The sequence below is a fragment of the Brienomyrus brachyistius genome, chromosome 15 (genome assembly GCF_023856365.1).
Source record: "Brienomyrus brachyistius isolate T26 chromosome 15, BBRACH_0.4, whole genome shotgun sequence".
In the NCBI taxonomy this organism is placed as follows: Eukaryota; Metazoa; Chordata; class Actinopteri; order Osteoglossiformes; family Mormyridae; genus Brienomyrus; species Brienomyrus brachyistius.
The window spans coordinates 2,462,479-2,482,208 of NC_064547.1; the positions used below are offsets into that span (position 1 = coordinate 2,462,479).

Here is a 19,730-nt window from a genome sequence, read left to right on the forward strand (position 1 = left end):
CTCATTGTCATCACTTTCTTGTATTTTTTCAGGCACAGGATTGCAGTAATTCACCATCTGTCCTTTAATTTACAAGATTTTTATTTTCCATTATCATTCACAGAATATAAACAATTTTTTGTGCTATTGAAACAGTCAAGAGATTAACATCCAATTCATTTTAAGATCCAATAACTATACTTCTTTTTGTACCTTAAGGAAATCTTACAGAATTATAGAAAATTATGGAAAGACAATTATAAAAAATTATCAAATTAACCATAAAACTCAGGTCAGGAAGAATATGACCATCAGATATTGCACCTTCACAAAAAAGCAGGAACTGTTTGCTTGCAAATTGTGCATCAGCCAACACAAACTAGATTAAATATTCCTCTAACATTAAATGAATAAAGAAATTAAAGAAGCTGCAAGCTAAACACAACTAAACATGTAAATATTATCCTGAAATTGACCATTCCCCATGGATTCACTGACAGGCTCTTGGGTCACCTTTTGTCTGACACTTGGGGGCGCTCTTGTATCACACATTGTTAATCTAATTTATGATGACTTAGCGTTTCAAATGTCCCAACGTGCTGTTTTCAATCTGAATCCCAAAAATCTGAATTTATTATTATAAAAAGCAGTAGGTTTTAAAAAAACTTAAAACAACATTAGCAAGTTAATAAACTTAGCAACATTACTAACAGCTTAAGTAACATGTTACTCTGCTGTACTGAGGCATAAATGTTATACATATTTTAACTTGTAGCAGATTATTAGTAGAATTTAAGTTAGTGGTGATGCCAGTGTAACTTCACAGAATGCCTAAAACTTGAAAATAGGCATTTCTTATACGGGTTGAAGTCCAGATTGAACATTCTGGTCGGCTAATTATATGCAACAGATCTACCGTTTTTCGAAATGGACTTTCTATATGAATGACTAACAGCGAACTTTGCTACCAGTGTCTTGAGGGTAATCTCAGTTACAGCTTTTGTTACATTTGCATAACAACACAAAAAAAACTGGATTTTCATTGATTGCCAAAAATCCATAGTTTAGAAAGTGCATTTTGAAATTCTCAGTGGACCATGTGCAGTAAATCACAAATGACTATGAATATGTAATGAACAACAGAGTGGCATTTCTGAACGTTCCATGTAGTACAGAAGCACATAACTATCTGGTCTTGGGCATAGTGCAGGTAGGACCCTTTCTCCCATTGCTGAAATTGTTGAGGACACAATTGGACAAGACAGCTAGCTTTGATTTGAGGGCACACTTTCTTTCATTCCGGGCAGACACATCTTCCTCATTTGCCCTTTCATCCTCTTCATCAGAGCTCTCTTCATCACTGCGCTCATCTCGCTTCACCTACAGGACCAGGAGAGTTGAGCTCGAGGACAACCCAACACTAATATCGCACTGTGAGGATTATCTTTAACCGTTCAGGCTCTTGGTCTTGCCGGGGCATGATGGGTAATCCATAGGGGAGCCGTACTCACCTTGCCCAGGAAGATAAATTTGTAGAGCATTCGCAGGATGAGCCAGGCCCAGAACACATGCAGTGCTTGGAGAACCAGCAGAAGGATATTAAAAAAGTAATAGCCAAAGAAAGGTTTGAAGAACTCCATAGACAAGACCAGCGTCGCGTGGATGATCCTGAAAGACGAGACGAAAAGTAAAGAGATGCGTGAATCATTCGGAACCCAGACCTACTGCATTTTACAACATTGCGCCACTGACTGCAACGCCCAGTAAACCAGGTCCATTAAGAAAAACGGGACTGGTCCGAGTGTGATTCTTTAGCAAATCGTCATTTCATGGTTACACCTTTATCGTCATATTGAAAGCTAGTCTCGTACTTGCTGGGAAACAGCACAAGGCGGGTCACCAGGAAGAGCACAGCAAAAATGACAAACAAAACGTCACATATCCTCTTCCAGCCAGCGTAGTTTAACATCTTGGCAGACTGTGGAGAGACAACACATATACTATCTGCTCATCTGCTCTATTTTGGCTAAACAGGGCACCATATAACAAGCCTCGCGCTCGTTCATTAGCAACTGTTATTAATCTTTATTTAGACGTGTTTTGATTTACCTAAAATTTGGACATTGAGGCATTTGAACTAAAACACAAAGCGACGGACACATTAGGCGAGGGATTCTTCTGTGCCCTCGGGTATTTGCTCCTAAAGAGTTTGTACATAAGAGAACCAAACGCTGCCCTATAACTTTGACCAACTTTGGAATGTCAAGATGGGAATGAAAGTAACTTCCCTTTCTGAAGTGTTGAAAGAAATCTTTCATCAATCCAAGACAAATAACAGGTGCATCTGGTCTTTATCGATAACTTACAACTGTCTCTAAATAAAAGCACAACAAAAATATTCTACATATGCCGCAAAATAGATGAAAAGCAACATTCTACAATATCACGTGATTTTACTGAGGAACCTTCGAAAGCTTCCCAGTGGAAAACACCTTTGCAAATTATGAACTTGAAGCAAAGTCTACATGCCAGGTGAGTCATATTCCAAGTGAGTGCACCGTCAACTGAGACGTAATAATAATATATTAACATTCGGTATGTTGGAAATCATGCAGAGGTACTCCTACCTCTAGGAGAAAATCCGTCGAGTCGTGAATCATCATCACCAGTGTCCCAACACGGACGTAATTGGCACAGTATGAGAAGCCAATCAGGAAGATTGTGGTCACATGATGAATGATCTGTTCCTTGAAATCCTGCGAAAAAATGAATTGAATTTGGGGTAGATACTTCGAGACTTGTTTTGAATACTGACCAGTCAATAAGTGTCATATGAGATACTAGACCAGTTAATGTTAGGACTGTAGATACATATCTTTCAGTAATGTTAACAGGCACTCAGCGCCTTCTGAGAACAAGCGAATTAATGTATTTTCATTTGTCCATGAGGGGTTATGAATCCATTTCTAGAGGATTTTAAAAAGAAAGACACCAGGATTGCACACAGAAAGCAAAGTGCTATTGCTAAACGGTTGCTATGGAAGTTAGCGTGATTTGTCTGGGAGGTAAGGGAAGGCAGACAGGGCTGCTGGGAAGGTAATCAGAGTGTGACCTGTGCCAGTACAATTCATTAAATGAAATCTGAGACGAACGGAGACTGAAAGTCAAACACGGAAGATGATCATAGATACAGTGAATGTGATCAACGATGACAAATCATTCAACTGCAAACCAAGATTACAAGACCGGTAATGTGAACTAAGATAAAAGTTCCGGAGCATAAATACCCCGTACGCTTTTCAAAAGGCCATAATACATATACGTATTATTTGCCATGTTGTACATAGCTTCAGGCAAAAATATTTAAAGACTGCAATTTCCGTCTTCAATAAGTAAACGGGACAGCAGAGCAAACAGACATGAACCAAGAACTTGTGAAATCCGGTGACCTTTGCAGAGACAGAGAATTGGGAATTTCTAGTGACATATGCATATCTACAACAGTGCGGTGTCGGGGGATGAAGCATACCTTCCTCTTCACATCCACGGAGACACAGAGAAGGAGGGACCAGTAGAAGGCCAGTTCCATTGCGTAATACCAGTAGTGAGCTTCTGTGATGGACTGTGGAGACCAGCATGAAAGAAAGCACGTCTTTAGACAGCGTGTAGATAAAGTATGGAATGGTCTTCCTGCTAGTGTAGCACAAGCTAAATCCCTGGGTTCCTTTACATCAGAGCTAGATAAGATTTTAACAACTCTGAGCTATTAGTTAAGTTCTCCCCAGACGAACTTGATGGGCCGAATGGCCTCCTTTCGGTTGTAAATTTCTTATGTTCTTAAGTCCTGTCATTCATTTATTCATCAATTGGGGTGGGGGTGGGGGGCAGAGACTATCCCGGAAGCTATAGGTACAAGGCAGGCAACAGCCCAGGATGGGGCGGCAACAAGCCATGTGGTGAAATGTGTACATTCATCAAGTGATGTGGCAGTCCGCTGGTCCACTGCCATCAACATGGGGGGGTTACTCCGACTCGGTGCTAGAAGGAGCAGCATTGGGGTCGGGACGCTGCCCCCACACTGGTAAATCTCCCAAGGTCAAGCTATAAGATCGGTGGAGTCATGGTAGTGGAAGTAAACACTCTGCAGATTACAGAGCCCAAGGCGAGGGGGGGGGCTGTAAAACAATAGGGGGAAGTTCTCAAGGACTTGCCCTGCAGCCAAATTCATATCCTTTTTGTATGAAAAGAGGGAGACTTTCCTATTTACAAAAGAAACTATTTTAGGTGCGTAGTGCAACAAAGCCCAGTTAACACTCAGCATTTCAGTGCTGTTATGAACTTATTTCCTTATGTTGATGATGTGCTGGGTTGAGAGAGACGCTGATGATCACACTTATTTAGTCCACGCTTGTGAGTGTGTCGCTTGGACTCACTTGTTTTGGGTATCCGTGCCAGCATGCCCTCTGATCCCAAAGCCAAGGCGTCTGAGGGCCAGAAAGAGAGAGGGGACCAGTGAAAGCAGGAAGAGAGTCTGAGAATTATAAGAATTATAAAAATTATCTTCTTGCTACATATTTAGCAGTCTGATTCAGGGTTAAATTCTGTGAGATGCACTGACCTGCATCTAGAGAAACCATGAACAACAAGGGTGTAGCCGGAAAGTATGGCTGCCCTGACAAAATATCATCTGTACTAGTTCATAGGCCCCTGTAAAGCACTGAATCTGCCAGGGTATCCATGGCTCTCCAACGCCCTTGTGGACCAGGAGTCTAAGTCAGCTTAGTGCAAAAGGCTGGGGAGACCCTGCACATCCACCACAGGGCACGCACACCACGCTACATGCCATTCAGAGATCGTCAATCACCTAACCGCAGGACCTTGTTTTACTAGACGTAACCAGAGAACCAAGAGAATAGCAAACACGGGGAGAACATGTGAAACTTCACCCCCACAAAGACACACCCTCCACACATACACAACTGGATCACTTACATTGATCAAAGACGCGAGACCGGCAAAAAATGCCAAGAGGTAGAAAGCAAACCTCCAGCTGTAAAACGAAAGAGAACAGGATGAAGACCAGAGGGCCGATGCCCGTGTGAGATCCAGCAGGAGGGAGAAGCACACACAGTGCGTGACTTTCAGAAGTGCCACCTTAACGCGGGATCTACCAGGCTTCGCAGAACTTCTTGGTGTTGCTCGGCCTGTCCTGATTCCTGCGATGATGGAACCACGCCTCGACTTGCCGCTGAGTGAGATCGCACTTCTTACTCAGGCTGATGATGGCACTCTGAGCACGGGTAGAGGAGCAGTCAGTCGACAGCTACGCTTTACTCTGAACAGGAGAGCTCCTACACCAGCCCCCCCCCACTGACAGTGGACAGAAGCATAAAACCATGCTGGCTGGTGTGTTCAAGGAGACGGTTCAGATAAATAAAGCTGGCAAAAAATGTATTTTTTGGCAGGTATTCTGATCGTTAGGGGACAGTGTCTAGGATCTATGTATAATCGTGTCCTACTACAGCCTGCTCAGCATACGTCAGTCCAACCTCATATGTACTCCCACAGGACGCATGTAAATACTTCTGACTTCCACCTGTCACATTACTGCAAATTGCACTCTATTTATGGATATTTATGATTAATGTTTAATGTTTATTGATTTTATTTATCTTTAGCTGCTTTCCAATTGTGTCCCTGCTTTCACAGTCCTAGAGCAACTAAGCCTTTCACCGCATTTCGTACCGAGCATAACCGCGTACGTGACAAATAAATCCGTGATCAATTGAGAAAATCGCTAACTGCAAACTGCCCAAGACTAATATGAGTGTAGATTTGCCCTGTCACGCTTGAACTTGTCTTGTAGACAGTGACATAGTTCAAGGCCCTGCAGGACTGGGAGTCTCATAAATGTGTTGCCTGCAGGTGAGGTGGGAACTCCCTGCTGCAGAGGCACATGTGGATCATAAAAATGACCTAATATCTTCATTGATCCCTGAGGGGAAACTCTCCTCTTGCTTTCCATGACACACACAGGAGAGAACAAGCTTGGCTGGGAAAGGCGACCACCTACAGCAGCACCCATGGAGCTGGGGAAGCTGGGCGTGAACTGGTAACCATCTAAGGACCGGCATAGAGACTTAGCCCACTAAGCCACACGCTGGCCCTGCCCAGACGACTGAGTGAACTACAGAATGGCTATCCTTAGTCAAAAGCACAGCTGTTCTTACGAAATTCTAGGCACCTAGTAAAATGTCACCTTGAGCTCTACAGCGCAATTTTACATATAATTTTACCTTCAGAACCTGGAAGTTATAAAATTCCTCCTCAGCAATTCCATCATAATTTAACTCAGAGTTTATGAGGTCAGCAGTCATCTATTGTCACAGTAACTCATCTCACTGAAAATTTTCTCTGAAAAAGTTTTCGCTGAAAGATCGGCAGCCTTTTTCTGTAATACTGCTCCGGGAACCAAGCCCTCCAGTCCAGCCGTCTCAACCTACTGTGGAAATAGTACCTTAAGCCAAGGCTACAACAGTCACCGTTTAAACTGGGCAGTCAATCTATAAATCAATAAGAGGACCTGGGAGGGCTGGATAAAGGAAGTAAGCTGGGTGGTAAAGGTTCACCTTTAACCTGAGAATAAATACACATCATAAAAAGTGATTTTTGTTTTTAAAAAAAGCCCTAAATCAGACAGATATTCAACTTTAAAAAGTAGCCCCACCACAAAATAAACAGCTTTTCTGAAGTGCTGCTACTATACTGACAGCCTTAAGAAATGTATGACTCTACGCAGGACAGCTTAAAGGTTCAGGGACTGTATTAGACACACAAAGGGCACCAAGTTATACTTGGGAGCTTCATCAATTATTTCTGTGTTATCAATAAGGCCAAATGCTTCCATATTCTATCGCCTATGTGAGCGGAGACAGGTCCTCCTTTAGATGCTCCTGTGATGCAATAACAGGAGAATGAGGTCATTATATAGGCATCACCCTCCCCTTTTCCTCACCTTAAAACTTCCTGGCCATAAAATTTACGTTTTTCAAACATCTATGCCAACCAATGAATATTAATTCAGATAAAGTCATAGTTTCCTTGTGCTTTGAAGACATTGGAGATTCGAGATCAAGCTACAGATAGTCAGATACACACTGACAGGCTGTATTCTAGTGACGGACAAAGTGACGCTTCATGAACCATTTGCTGTATTTTCTGACCCCACTAGATGGTGCTCTTGGTTTGCTTTGGAGCATGGCTTGTACCCGTTTTTTTGTACAAGGAGCACCATCAGTATACCTAGCAAAATACCTGGGCTGTACATCTAAAGGACAGCGAACCTAACCCAAGAAACAGCCAGCAGGTTAGCTCTGGTCCATCAGTGGAAAAATATCTACTTCACCTTCAAACAATTGAAAATTAAACTGGAAAAAACACTTTAGCAGACTCACCTGTGAAGGCTGATGGCCCTTTTGATTGTAAAAGGATTCCAGCTCAGGCACAGGAGTGACTTGTAGCCGAATCCGGTCCCGCACCCCCAGCTGCACGCTCAGGGGTTGCGCCACTGCCCTGGAGGGAGTTCAAGGCTGGTTAGGGGTGTGCAGACTTTCAGCTTCCCTACATAAGCTATGCACTGAACATTGCTGCAGTGTGCATTTAAAAATGTCCCAGAAATAGTAACCTTCCATCTCAAATGCTTACTTGACATGGGGGCACATCATTTAAAGTGCTGACCATCCTTTGTGGGAGGAGCAAATAAAGAGTATTTATTTGTATTCTAATGAAATGATGCTTTATTTCTCATTTTTCAAGATATGAGTCTGGATACACTAGATTGCTTCTTTTTGCACATCTAATTTTGCTCTCCTTTGAGAGCAAAACTGTCAGAGTACAGGGGCAGACATTTATCATTTCTCAGAGGGTGATGGACCTTGCTCAACAACAGCATGACTATACCAAGGATGGGATTTGAACCAGCAAGCTTCTGATCACAGACACAAAAACTTAATTTGCTGAGCCCCCCAAGAAGGGCATGAGGCACACCACAGGTGAGTGTTCATCGGTGTGTGTGTGTGTGTGTGTTTCTGTATGCACATGTGAGTGTTCATCGGTGTGTGTGTGTTCACTCTGTGTGTATGACCTCAAATAACCGAGACCAGAGAGAAGGGGAGGACAAGGCCCTCCCGGCCCTGTTCGCCATAAGAAATACTGAAAACCAGACAACTCCACTCACGGGGCCTGTACTCCCTTAAGCATTACGTTACTCTCTCATACATTGCATTACTCCCTGAAACATTACATTACTCCCTTAAACATTACTCCCTCATACATTACTCTCTCATACATTACATTACTCCCTCAAACATTACATAACTCCCTTACACACCACTAAGCTATGTGTTCACCTCCTTAGGCTATCACCTACCTAACCATTTAGCGTGTTTTGAATAAGTGATGTCTATGCATGACAAGCGGCCTTCTTAGTTTCGCCACGGTAGCTTATTTGTGGCGGAAACATCAAATAAGAAAACCGCCACTAAGTGCTCAGCCCATATCTCTTTGTCACTCATCACTCTGCACCGCTCCTGGTCACATTCCTTGTAACAGGTTCCTGTGGATAATACACAGGTACGGAGACGCCTGTGTTCCTGGCAGAGGCCTCTGGCTGAGAATCGCTGCTGAGAGCGAGAGCGCCAAGCGCAGGGACGAGCGACCGACCAGATGCAAAGCACCCGGAGCCCCCTCCCCGAGCGTCTACCTTTCAAAGACGAACCGCAAGCCGATGAACCCCAGGGCCAGGGGAAGCGTGACCAGCAGGTCTCGAGGCCGAGGAGTGCCGCCCGCCATATCCATGTCGTCCCAGGTGATGCCCGGGGGGAGCCAGTACTCGTGCCACCATAACCATCGATCTAACAGTGCCTCCATCCTGTGGGGGGGGGGGGGGGGGGGGGGGGGGGGGGGGGACATACAGTTCAAAGAAAGAGACTTTTGGATTAGACTGCAGCTATGTCTCCTCCAATGGTGGCTGCAGGCCAAAGTTTTTTGTGAAGCAAACTTGGGACCCCCCATAACTTCAGACCTGATATTATATCATAAATATTATAGTAAATATTAAAATATTCATCACACTCACACTGTCAAAACATTTTCTATTGGTTGCTAACTGTAGCCTATCTAGTGTGTATCCTGAGCCTTCAGCTGTATAGCTGTTAACCTGCGACAAAAAAAATTGTTATTAACAGTTTTCAGCAGCTGCACCCTTTTCCTGAAAAACACCATTATAGACACAGGTCACAAGAAACATTAAGGGAGTAACTTGATCAAAATATGAGTTGGCTGCACAGCTTAACATTACAGTTTTGCTTTATATTACATGTGCAACACAAACACACCAACAAAAGCCAAAACATAGTCTTTGCTGCAAAGTTCCGTGATGATCCCGTAATGTTTGGGTCTGGTGCCAACTGTAATCCTCACATTTTCCGAAAGACCTAATTACACTAACGGCATTTCACGTTTATTGGAACTCATTTTAACTAATTTTATTTTAAACTCACGTACTGATTGGTTAAATATATGTGACTTATCTTCGTCTTGGTAATGCGCGAAGTGCGCATGTTTGGGAATTATAGGTGAAGCGTGCTTCACTGGGTGGGTGTGAAAACGCGTCATATTCCATCCATCCATCCATCCATCCATCCATTTTCCAAATCTATTATCCTACTGGGTCGCGGGGGGTCCCGGAAGCAATGGGCACGAGGCAGGGAACGACCCAGGATGGGAGGCCAGCCCATCGCAGGGCACATTCACACACCATTCACGCACACATGCACACCTACGGGCAATTTAGTAACTCCAAGCATGTTTTTGGACTGTGGGGGGAAACCGGAGTGCGTCATATTCCATAACTGCTTAATCAAAGGTGATGAATGAAGTCTATTGGTTAGGAGAGAATGTTTTGCTTCACTTCACGTGAGCTATGAGTAATGCTGTTTTGCACAATTACTACTGCAGGTAAAGGATAACCGGCAGCAAAGCATTGACCCCCACCATTCTCCATGAAGTACGCGAATTCTTAGAACTCAACAACTGATTGATATTTAAAAAAAACGTGCATTTTTAACAAAAGAACACATTTTCATATATTCAAGTAAATGAAACGATAGGATGACCCTGGAGTAAAGGATCGCTGATCGTCCTCTGAAATATATGTAACTAACACATGACCTGATGCTGCAACATCATAAGCGACGAAGCAAATCCGGAAAGTCCAGAATGAAAGATCGCACGTCTGAAGGCATGACAACCACTGAACAATAATGTTTTTATATAACAGAATAAAATCAAGAGAAATTACTAGCGAAATAAATAGTTACACTGCGACACACAACATTAATAGAAGTAGCGGTAATAGAATCGAAGTAATAAAAGTCTGCAGGAGGATAGATGGCTGATGAGAGGAAAATGTAAATGTAAGAATGGAATTTTACAAAAGAACCTAATGAATACGCGACAGACATGCCATAAAATAGAAGTTTCCCGGACCCAAACGTAAACCACAACGAAAGGCACTAACCCCATCAGTTACCCACTCACCGCCCGATCTCCTACCCCGTACCACACCCGGGTGTCCCCCAGCATATACGGGGTCGTGGGGACCCGTCCACTTCGCCTCCCCCCCCCCCCCCACTCCGCAGATAACCCCATTCCCGGTATCTCTGAAACCTCCCGACAGACTGGCTGGAATGGGCGGGGAGGGCTGCCCTATAATAAACACCCGAACACCTGGTCCTATAGCCGCTGCAATATATACGGTTTGGGCAAAACGTTTTATGGGGTTTTTCCATTACCCTAGTACAGTAAATAATTGTAAGACACACTAATACTTATTCCGAAAATAACCTATATCTTACAGATAAAACATGAAATTGCATCAAACGTAATGGCAGACCAGTTACCGTGTTAGAAATTTCTAACCGAATACTGAAATGTAATGATTTTTATTTCTAACTGCACAACAGCCAATATTACATGTTAAAATCATCATATTATTAAAAGCAGGCATGGCATGGTTTTACGCCAGTCATGTTGAGAAGAGTTTTAAATTTAAATTACCTGTTCAGGGAATGTCGTTAATCTACAGGCTGGTGTCGCCTGTCTCTCTCTGAAGCCTCGACTCAGGTCAGGATAATAATAATTTTAATGAGATGCCTTTCAGCATAAGCCGCATTGCATAAAAGGCGAATGCGCACCTTACTCACACGCCTCCGGCTAAGGAACTTGCATACATGTTCATTTCTGCCGATGACCATAGCGGACCTGCAAGGAAAACTTCGTTGGGTGTTTCGGTAGAGACGAGCGCCCCCAAGTGCTGGTTCAGGGCTCTACCGTAAACGCAGCATCGCTTAGCCCGAGAGAGCGCGCTGTACGCCCATCAGCTGACCTCCTGTACTGTTCAGAAAGCAAATACGAAATGCTATCGAAAAGACGATCATTTAAATGTATCATTTAAATCTATCTATCTATCTATCTATCTATCTTATTCGTCCGTCCTCATTTTAAGCACATTTTCTTATATAAAACGGGTTATATAATCGCTATGGTAGTCTTACATAAACGGTTCATTTAGTATTACATTTGCGAACTAGAATTCCGAATACAATTTATCATATTCAACAGAAAGATAGCATATCTTGATTTAAGAGTCTTTGGTTAAATGGGGTATTAAAGAGGTGAATGCCAGTCAAAACGATGAAGGCGAGAAACTCATACGTGTAATCACTTCAGACAGAAGTAAACGGGATAGCTGCAATACATGCGGAAATATTAAGGTAGAAGTCGTCGTTAAAGTTATTGAAGAGTCAGCGAAGTGCTCTTGAGTCTTGTGTGACGAGAACTCTTAACGAACTCTTTCTTACTTTCACCCACCCTGTCCAGCTGATAAAAGAATTCTTGGACTCGAGAACAAATCTTCCGGTGATTTTTCAAGAGCTCAATTAGATTTCCTTATACTTGAACTCACTATGAACTCAGCATGGAATTTGTGACGGATTCACCTTCTCCCATGCAAAATTAATCAACCTATTATAGAAAAAGATTTTTAAAGAAAACGTTACGCTTATTTGATCTGGGCGTGCGAAATTATAGTCTTGCCTTCACGTCTGAAAATGGAGAATGTGTTTCTGGCACTGCGATCTCAGTCTGATCAAAATAAAGGATGATATCCGGGGTGATACGCTCTGCGGCAGACAACTTATTGCTTTGGGGTTCTGTACTTCTGTCACTACAAGAACTTAGAATGGAAATCCAAAGTGGGAATGATATCCATGTGCTTCCAGCCCCTAGTCTGGCCAGAGAGAGATCTTTATTACCTCTGAAGGTCTTTACAGGTGCAGTAGATTCTGCCCACTTTGGGGGATCTGTCTGTCTTTGGGAGGCAGACAGCGAGCTCATTTTCCTGGCCGCTATTCCACATGGCTCCTGGCCAAGGTTTACAAAGGGGTACCATGACTCCCTACCCGAACTTCTATGTCCTGGGGGGTGTAGTGAACCCCTCCCCCCCAGCATTTCAGTGGTGGTTACCTGGTCTGCTTATTTTCACACATGGTGCTTGCTTGGTTTTACCACGGATAATTCTCCATAGATTTTATTTCACATGTAATTACATCACACCCCAAAGAAAAACTTATCTAGGATATGGGTGTTTTCATAGGATGGCTGAAAATAAATATTCACACAGGTGCATCCAAAAATGCATCGGATTACATATGTACTACATACACAGGAAAACTGGTGAGTCCAGTCATGTGTGAGAATACAGCAGTATCCATGCAGGCTGTGCACTAAACAAAAAGACAGTTTTGTAGACATTCATCTGTCCTGTTCCAGCTCACATACAGCAGCACCTTCCCCAGTCAGTATAGGACACCATGCAGGAGAAGGCCCCAGACGGGCTGTCAGTCCGGCATTACATATACGTGCACAGGAAGCCTGCAAACACAGGAGGCGGATACAGACTCCACAGTCACACAGCAGGGGTGGGATTCGAACCCCCAGCCCAGAAGGTGTGAGACAGCAAAGCTCTGCTCTTGGTCATCCTCAGGTTTCTGATGAATGGAATTCACATGCTTGTATGCCGTTAAATGCTCAGGCAGTTCCCCGTCCCCCCCAGCCCCCTGTCTGCACTGCTGCTCTCCGAGGTATATTTTCAGCTAATTTATGACACAAAGCCACCACTTCGTGCTGAGTTTTGTCAGAGCTTACGCTTAATTTATTGACTTAATTTCCCCATTGATCCTGGTCAGATGAGGCATAGCTTAGAGAAATGTTAGATTATGGCCACACAAGCAGGGGCAGGTCGGTGTGGGTAATTATGGAGGCGATGGGATCTAATCCAGGGATCCAAACTTTGGATTCAAGGATCTAAGCTTTGGATGCATAAGGAATAAAATGACCCTTCCCTCTTAGTCACTTGGAGACAGATGGGAAAGGGGGAAGAGCAGACTCGGTAGAAAGTGATGTATATTTTCCCAACACCCAGCACGCGAAATGGCTTGCAGTTAAATGACTCAGAAACACACAGCCCTACTCTCTTGTGTCCGTGTTGTTCCAGCGGCAGTTTAATTTTCTCATGGAAAAAAGCACCACTACGTCAATGACCCCTTTATTAGAGCGGCACGTCACTGTGAGGGTAATGAATGATAGCTGCTGTGAGTGAAGTTTCTGCTAAGTAACACGTCAATCAGCACTGCTACGAAGTGCGGATTATCGGTGATGTAAAGTCATTTTAATTGATTCCAGTTGACATGTAGGTATAATTAGAAATTCTAATGAGAGTTTTTAAACGTTTGATTCAGCTGTAGCTGCCTGAAATGTATACCTGAGAAAATGTTATTTTTTATGCAGTAGACCATACAGATAATGAGGCAGCATGAAACGAAAGACCTAATGATGTAGAAAAAGCAAAAAAAAACAGGAAAAGTTTTATAGAAACTATAAAGACGACTATTATTTAAACTTAATAAGGAGCTCTTAATATTTATAAAATGGCATTACACATTATAGCCATGTGTATTATGCATTATGAATGCTTTATGAAGCTCTCATCTATAATGGACTATGCATTATAGAGGTATATATAGCGGTAATATATACATAGCCATGTATATAAAGGTATTTATAATGCATTATAGATGAAAGCTTCATAAAACATTCATAATGCATAATATACATGGCTATAATGTGTTAGGCATTTTTATAAATATTGATAGCTATGTTTATAATGCTTTATGAATGCATTATAATTCATTATGAATGTGTTTCCTTGGGTTTATTGCTTAAGAAGCTACTTTTAGCATCTCCGCAGTCATTGGGTCTTACGGCAGACACTGCCTGCACAAACGTTAAAATTTCTCCTTTTCTGCATGACAGAATTCAAAACATTCTGCTTTTTGAGGACCACAGGAAGCTGATTAATAAGTTGGCCCAGTTAATGCAATACAAAATGTTTAAAAACTCAGCAGGCAGAGGAGTGTGAAAAATCTAAAAGCAAAACAGAGGGGAGAGTCTGGGGACGGCAATTGGAAGTGTTTCCCAGATGCTGCTAAGTGTCTGCCTGACCGCTAACATATATCGCAGCCAGTCTGCAGGCTCCTGGGGAAGGTCTGTCTGACTGGCGTCTGCTCTGCACTCCAGGCCAACAACAATACAGTCAGGGAGGTGGAGAATGTGAGCAGGAAACCGACATTTCACATCACACCCAGACCAGCGAGGGCATTCTCCAGGAAACCCACGCAGCCTTCCCAGGGGATATGGGGCTGGCCCTGATCTCGCTCCCGGGGCTCCCCTCCTGACAGGCCCCTGTCTTCTGCATGGTCACCCACCCTGAAATGAGACAGCATCAAGCCAAACATTACCTAATGTTGCCTGCTCTCTGGGGTGTTGGGGCGATGGCGGGGCGGGACAATCTCAGGCCTCTACGGCACTACTTCCTGTTTCCATTGATAGTAAATCAAGGTAACTGGGTTAGCATGAATATAAAACACAGCTGGGGAGTTTTTAAACCTGCTAAGTAATCCTATAATTTTTAACTCCCCCTCTTATTGCATTCACTGTGTATTCATTTTATTATCTTTGGCTGGTGGTACTGACCTCGAAGTGCAAACTCTTAGTTCAATAGGTCTCACTACTAACAGATTCAAAAAGTACAAAACCCGTCACCAACAATGAAATCATGGCAAGAACCTTGCAAATGCTGCTGAATTGCATGAAAGGCGTTTCTCGATTCATAGCAAAGCGTCATAAAAGTGATTTATTACCTAAATACAATCTGAGAGGGCTCAAGCACCTCCGGGATTTATTTTATTATTGGGATATACTACAAATCTTTTCAGGAATATTATTCAGAATTTTTCTGGTGTAGTTCCCAATCTCCAAACATAACCATTATGAGTGCATATATTTTCTTGATCTCTTGATCCCATCATCATTATCTTAGTTCGGAAGGATCTCACTACCAAATGCTTCTTCCCACGATATGTTTTTGCAAGGGCAGACCACTTAATTTCCAAAATTATGTGATTAAAAGGCGTTTAATTGAGGGTATTTCGGCCAAGACGTAAACAACGCCAGACTGTTCCTGTCGCCTTCCTGGACTTTCATTAAAAGTAAAATGACACTGTATACGAGGTAACCTTACCGTTTGGGGTCACTGTTTTTCCAAGTTACCCCAGCGCTTAACCCAAGTAATTGGACCCGGTTAAAATAGTTCGGTTCACGTCTGCTTATCAGTCCTCAATGGTCCGTGATTACTGTAACGAACCTAAACTAGCGTCAGAGGCTGTAAAAGGAGAACAGATCACCACAAGACTTCAGCTACAATTACAGAGATAATTTTATTCAGTACAATTCATGCAGCGACCCATCGGGTCGGATCTGAATTCACAAAGAGTTCGGCCCCGCTATCTCCCCGTAGCAAATCACCCCTTTCCAAGCGTGCGTTAGCACACGTTACCACACAGTACATCCAGCACCACACAACAGAGTAATCCCCACACTTCGGGCACAGGCAAGCGTTACGGGTCCACAACCACCTCTATAGTCCCGCCCCGACCCAAAGCGGCTACGCTGCTTACTTAAAACACATAGAACAAACATTCAATAAGGACACGATTAAAACATAGCGTCCCCCCCCGAGGATCGAGACCCGGGGAGGGAACGTTCACATAGCTCCGTAATCTAGAGCGCCACACGGAAAGGGAATCCCCCATCACCAATCCGTCATTATGAGGGTGCCGCTGCTCACGTCTATCAAACACCCCGAACTGAGCAGTGGTCATGCACTCCTGCCCCCACCGTCCTGACTGCCCTCGCCCTACCCCACCGAAACCTGTCCCTACAGCCCGCTATCTGGCTTCACCGCCGGCAGCCCTAAACGGCATACGAGCGGCACCTCTCTCCCGGACCACAAAACTACTGCGCCTAACAAAACAATTTTCTCTCGAGCGCGGCTCTCACTCCCTCTCTTAACCCCAGATCACTCACAACCCAGGTGTAGCCACTTAATTAACTACTACCTTCCAAGCCCATCCCTCCACACGCACACACATCATTACATCACTATCCCCAATCTGGCTGCGTGTTACCTAACAAATTGCCCCATGTTCACTACTCGCCACTCTTCACCTCAGGGGATCTGTGTTTATAGGAGAGAAGAATCGGACGCTATTCGCAATCTTTCTTTTTATGCTTGTGATTCACAGCCGAATTCCGGCGAACTGCACCCTAAACCAGTATTTCCAATGAGCGTTTTTTTTCTGTCTTGCCATCACGAATGAGCCAAGTAAGAGCCGGGTCACGCACCCTTAGTGACCAGTAGGGGTCTCTCTTTCATCTCACCCTGGCCGAGGGGAAAACTTCAGAGGTAATGAAAGAATCAAAGATTTCATGTGAAGAACACGTCATATACAGATATATGCAACACGGAGCACGGTAGTAATAATATAATATAATATAATCACATTCCTGTTACAGTTGTTACAAACTTTTATTGTGTACCTACCATTGGGGTCACCCATGACCGTCTCTCTTTCTGCTTTACATCACTGTTTCTCTCCTTCCTCAAGGCTGGAATGATGACCCTGCTGCTCCCTGGTGGCAGCCCTCTCCTCCATGTGAGGGTTTCCACAACACCAGAGGTGGAAGTCCTACCACAAAAATCCCAGGAATTCTGAGTTTTCACCACAGTCGTTTCTGATTGGCTAACATTTCACACCAGATTCAGCTGAAATCAAACGCATATCGACGTCCCTTTAGAGGCAGTGCTGAAATGTCGTGGGGACACTTCCTGTTCTTACCAATACAGTTTCTACAGATGCCGTCTGCTTCCTCTCTCCCTCGGTATGGCGACTGAGGTGGACGGCACAATCAACCAAACAATGTCAATAAAAAAAAAAGAATTGTCAATTTTGCACATTTGTTATTATTATTATTATTTTGCCAAGGGAACAGTTTCGAAAAGACTGAGAAGTTGAAGGGGAAAGTGGAAAAAGTGATTCAACCAATCGCAGTGGCATTGGGGTCTCTCATGGAGGGGGGGGGGGGGGGCAGCATAGATTGTGTACGCCTGAGTTTATGCCTGTGAAGGAATCAAAGTGTGTGTATGGGGGGGGGGTTCATGCTATCTTGAATGTTGAGAGAAAGTTGCTCTGTGACACTGTGACACCCCCCCCCCCCAAGTTAAGCAGCTGACACAAGCCTGTCTCCACCCCGTTTACAGCTTTAATTAACAGGCAAACGTTAGGTCAAATGGTTACATCATTTGTAATTTCAGGACACATAAAAATCCTGAGGATGCTCTTTTAAAGTCACTCTTTTTTGATGTTTGACACAACACCAGACCCCCCCCCCCCCAAAACTGCAAACACCACCCTAAGGGTGGGAAGGACTGTTTGCAATTACTCCTGGGGTTTCTCAGAAGTGCATGATGTATGTCGCTACCCAGCGAGGAGCTGAGCATCTCCCCAATGTGAAGCAACACGAACGTGACTCATTCTTACCTTCCCCTTTAAATCCGCTTATGTTCCCCGAGTTGCACAATCCGCAAGGAAGCGTTTAACCCCTCAAAGGAACAGAGACCAAACTAAACAATAAATCGCCGACATCAGGTCCACGTCACTGACAAGACATATGTTAAAGGAAGTTGTATATTCATTTTTTCCTGTAGAAATGTCTGCTTAATAATTAACAGATGAACGAGCTTAAATACAACTTCTTTACTGCACGCTATAGAGAGTCCAAATGCACCTATCTAAGGAATGTCAGAAGGACCAAGATGAGATGAGATGTGATGAGACTTTTTTTGAAGTTTTGCCGACAGCAGTACGATGTGCGTAGTGCACATATACAAACATGCATCTTTGTTAATATGTTGAGTAAAATGATCAGTTCCCAGTTAGCTGCGCAATCAAATATGCCTTTACGCCTTTATGGGGCTGTACATACAGGGAGGTACGTACGGGGCGGTACATACGGGGCGGTATATACAGGGCGGTATGTACAGGGAAGTACGTACGGGGCGGGTACATACGAGGCGGGTACGTACGGGGCAGTACATACGGGGCGGTATATATACGGGGCGGTACGTACAGGGAGGTACGTACGGGGTGGTACGTATGGGGCGGTACGTACTGGGTGGTATATACGGGGCGGTATATACGAGCCGGTATGTACAGGGCGGTATATATGGGGCGGGTATATACGGGGTGGTACGTACAGGGCGATATATATGGGGCAGTACGTACAGGGCGGTATATACGAGCCTGTATATACAGGGCGGTATGTACAGGGCAGTATATATGGGCCGGTATATATGGGCCGGTATGTACGGGGCGGTACGTACAGGGCGGTATATACGGGCCAGTATATATGGGGCGGTACGTACGGGCTGGTATATATAGGGCGGTACGTACAGGGAGATACGTACGGGGCAGGGGGGTATATACGGGGCGGTATGTACAGGGAAGTACGTACGGGGTGGTACGTACGGGGCGGTACGTATGGGATGGTACGTATGAGGCGGTATATACGGGGCGGTATATATGGGGCGGTATATATGGGGCGGTATATACGGGGCGGTATGTACAGGGCAGTATGTACGGGGCGGTTCATACAGGGCGGTACGTACGGGGCGGTACGTATGGGATGGTACGTACGGGGCGGTATGTACATATGGGATGGTACGTACGGGGCGGTATATACGGGGCAGTATATAAGGGGCGGTATGTACAGGGAAATACGTACGGGGTGGTATATACGGGCCGGTATATGCGGGGCGGTACATACGAGGTGGTATATACGGGCCGGTATATGCGGGGCGGTACGTACAGGGCGGTATGGGAAGGAAGAGCGATACTGTGAGCAGCAGCCTGGGTGCTGGGACAGATTAGCAGCCCTTTGATGCTCTTCTGCTCTCCGTCTGCTTCTGCACTTCGCACGACGTCATGATTCCCTCAGCCAGGCTCCCTGGAAAGGCTCACACTCTTTAATCATTGCTATCATTATAATTTTCGCAGCCTATTAATTCTCTCCTGGCCGCGTCCCATTGGATCCTTCCCCTGGAACCTTCTGGACAAAGTTGACGGCGAGAGCTGTTGGGAAGTGGAGACGTGCCGCAGAGGCACCGCAAACGGCTTCCCCCACAAACAGAGAGCCGTTCGAGGTCTCGTGTGAGACGTTTGTTTGCTCAGTCA

General features: G+C 44.4%; 1 protein-coding gene and 1 long non-coding RNA gene across 3 annotated transcripts; one reads left to right on the forward strand and one right to left on the reverse strand.

The window, feature by feature from the left end:
- Window positions 1-63: 63 nt before the first annotated feature.
- cers4a (ceramide synthase 4a) lies at window positions 64-11,406 on the reverse strand. 2 transcript variants are annotated; one of them, XM_048977285.1, is made up of 11 exons: window positions 11,098-11,406; window positions 8,741-8,908; window positions 7,434-7,551; window positions 5,151-5,269; window positions 4,972-5,029; window positions 4,413-4,463; window positions 3,509-3,601; window positions 2,607-2,735; window positions 1,851-1,957; window positions 1,491-1,647; window positions 64-1,359 (listed from the first exon to the last, which is right to left on the reverse strand). In XM_048977285.1, the coding sequence occupies exons 2-11, from the start codon at window positions 8,905-8,907 to the stop codon at window positions 1,165-1,167; spliced, it is 1,194 nt and encodes a 397-aa protein (XP_048833242.1). In that variant the 5' UTR covers window position 8,908; window positions 11,098-11,406; the 3' UTR covers window positions 64-1,164. The 2 variants fall into 2 exon arrangements, with proteins under 2 accessions (XP_048833242.1, XP_048833243.1); XM_048977286.1 differs by lacking the exon at window positions 11,098-11,406 and adding an exon at window positions 9,116-10,628.
- A 5,190-nt stretch (window positions 11,407-16,596) lies between these two features.
- LOC125708988 (uncharacterized) lies at window positions 16,597-17,445 on the forward strand. The gene is made up of 2 exons (XR_007382567.1): window positions 16,597-16,903; window positions 17,106-17,445. It is a non-coding gene; the product is annotated as an uncharacterized LOC125708988 (long non-coding RNA).
- The last annotated feature ends 2,285 nt before the right edge of the window (window positions 17,446-19,730 follow it).

Bases quoted from the DNA above. Each gene is read 5' to 3' on its own strand.
- cers4a (XM_048977285.1), bottom strand. From the start codon at position 8,907: ATGGAGGCACTGTTAGATCGATGGTTATGGTGGCACGAGTACTGGCTC. The intron at 5,270-7,433 runs GTGAGTCTGCTA...ACCCGTGCTCAG, and splicing joins AGGGCCATCAGCCTTCACAG to AGTGCCATCATCAGCCTGAG. The intron at 4,464-4,971 runs GTAAGTGATCCA...TCTGGCCCTCAG, and splicing joins GTCTCGCGTCTTTGATCAAT to ACGCCTTGGCTTTGGGATCA.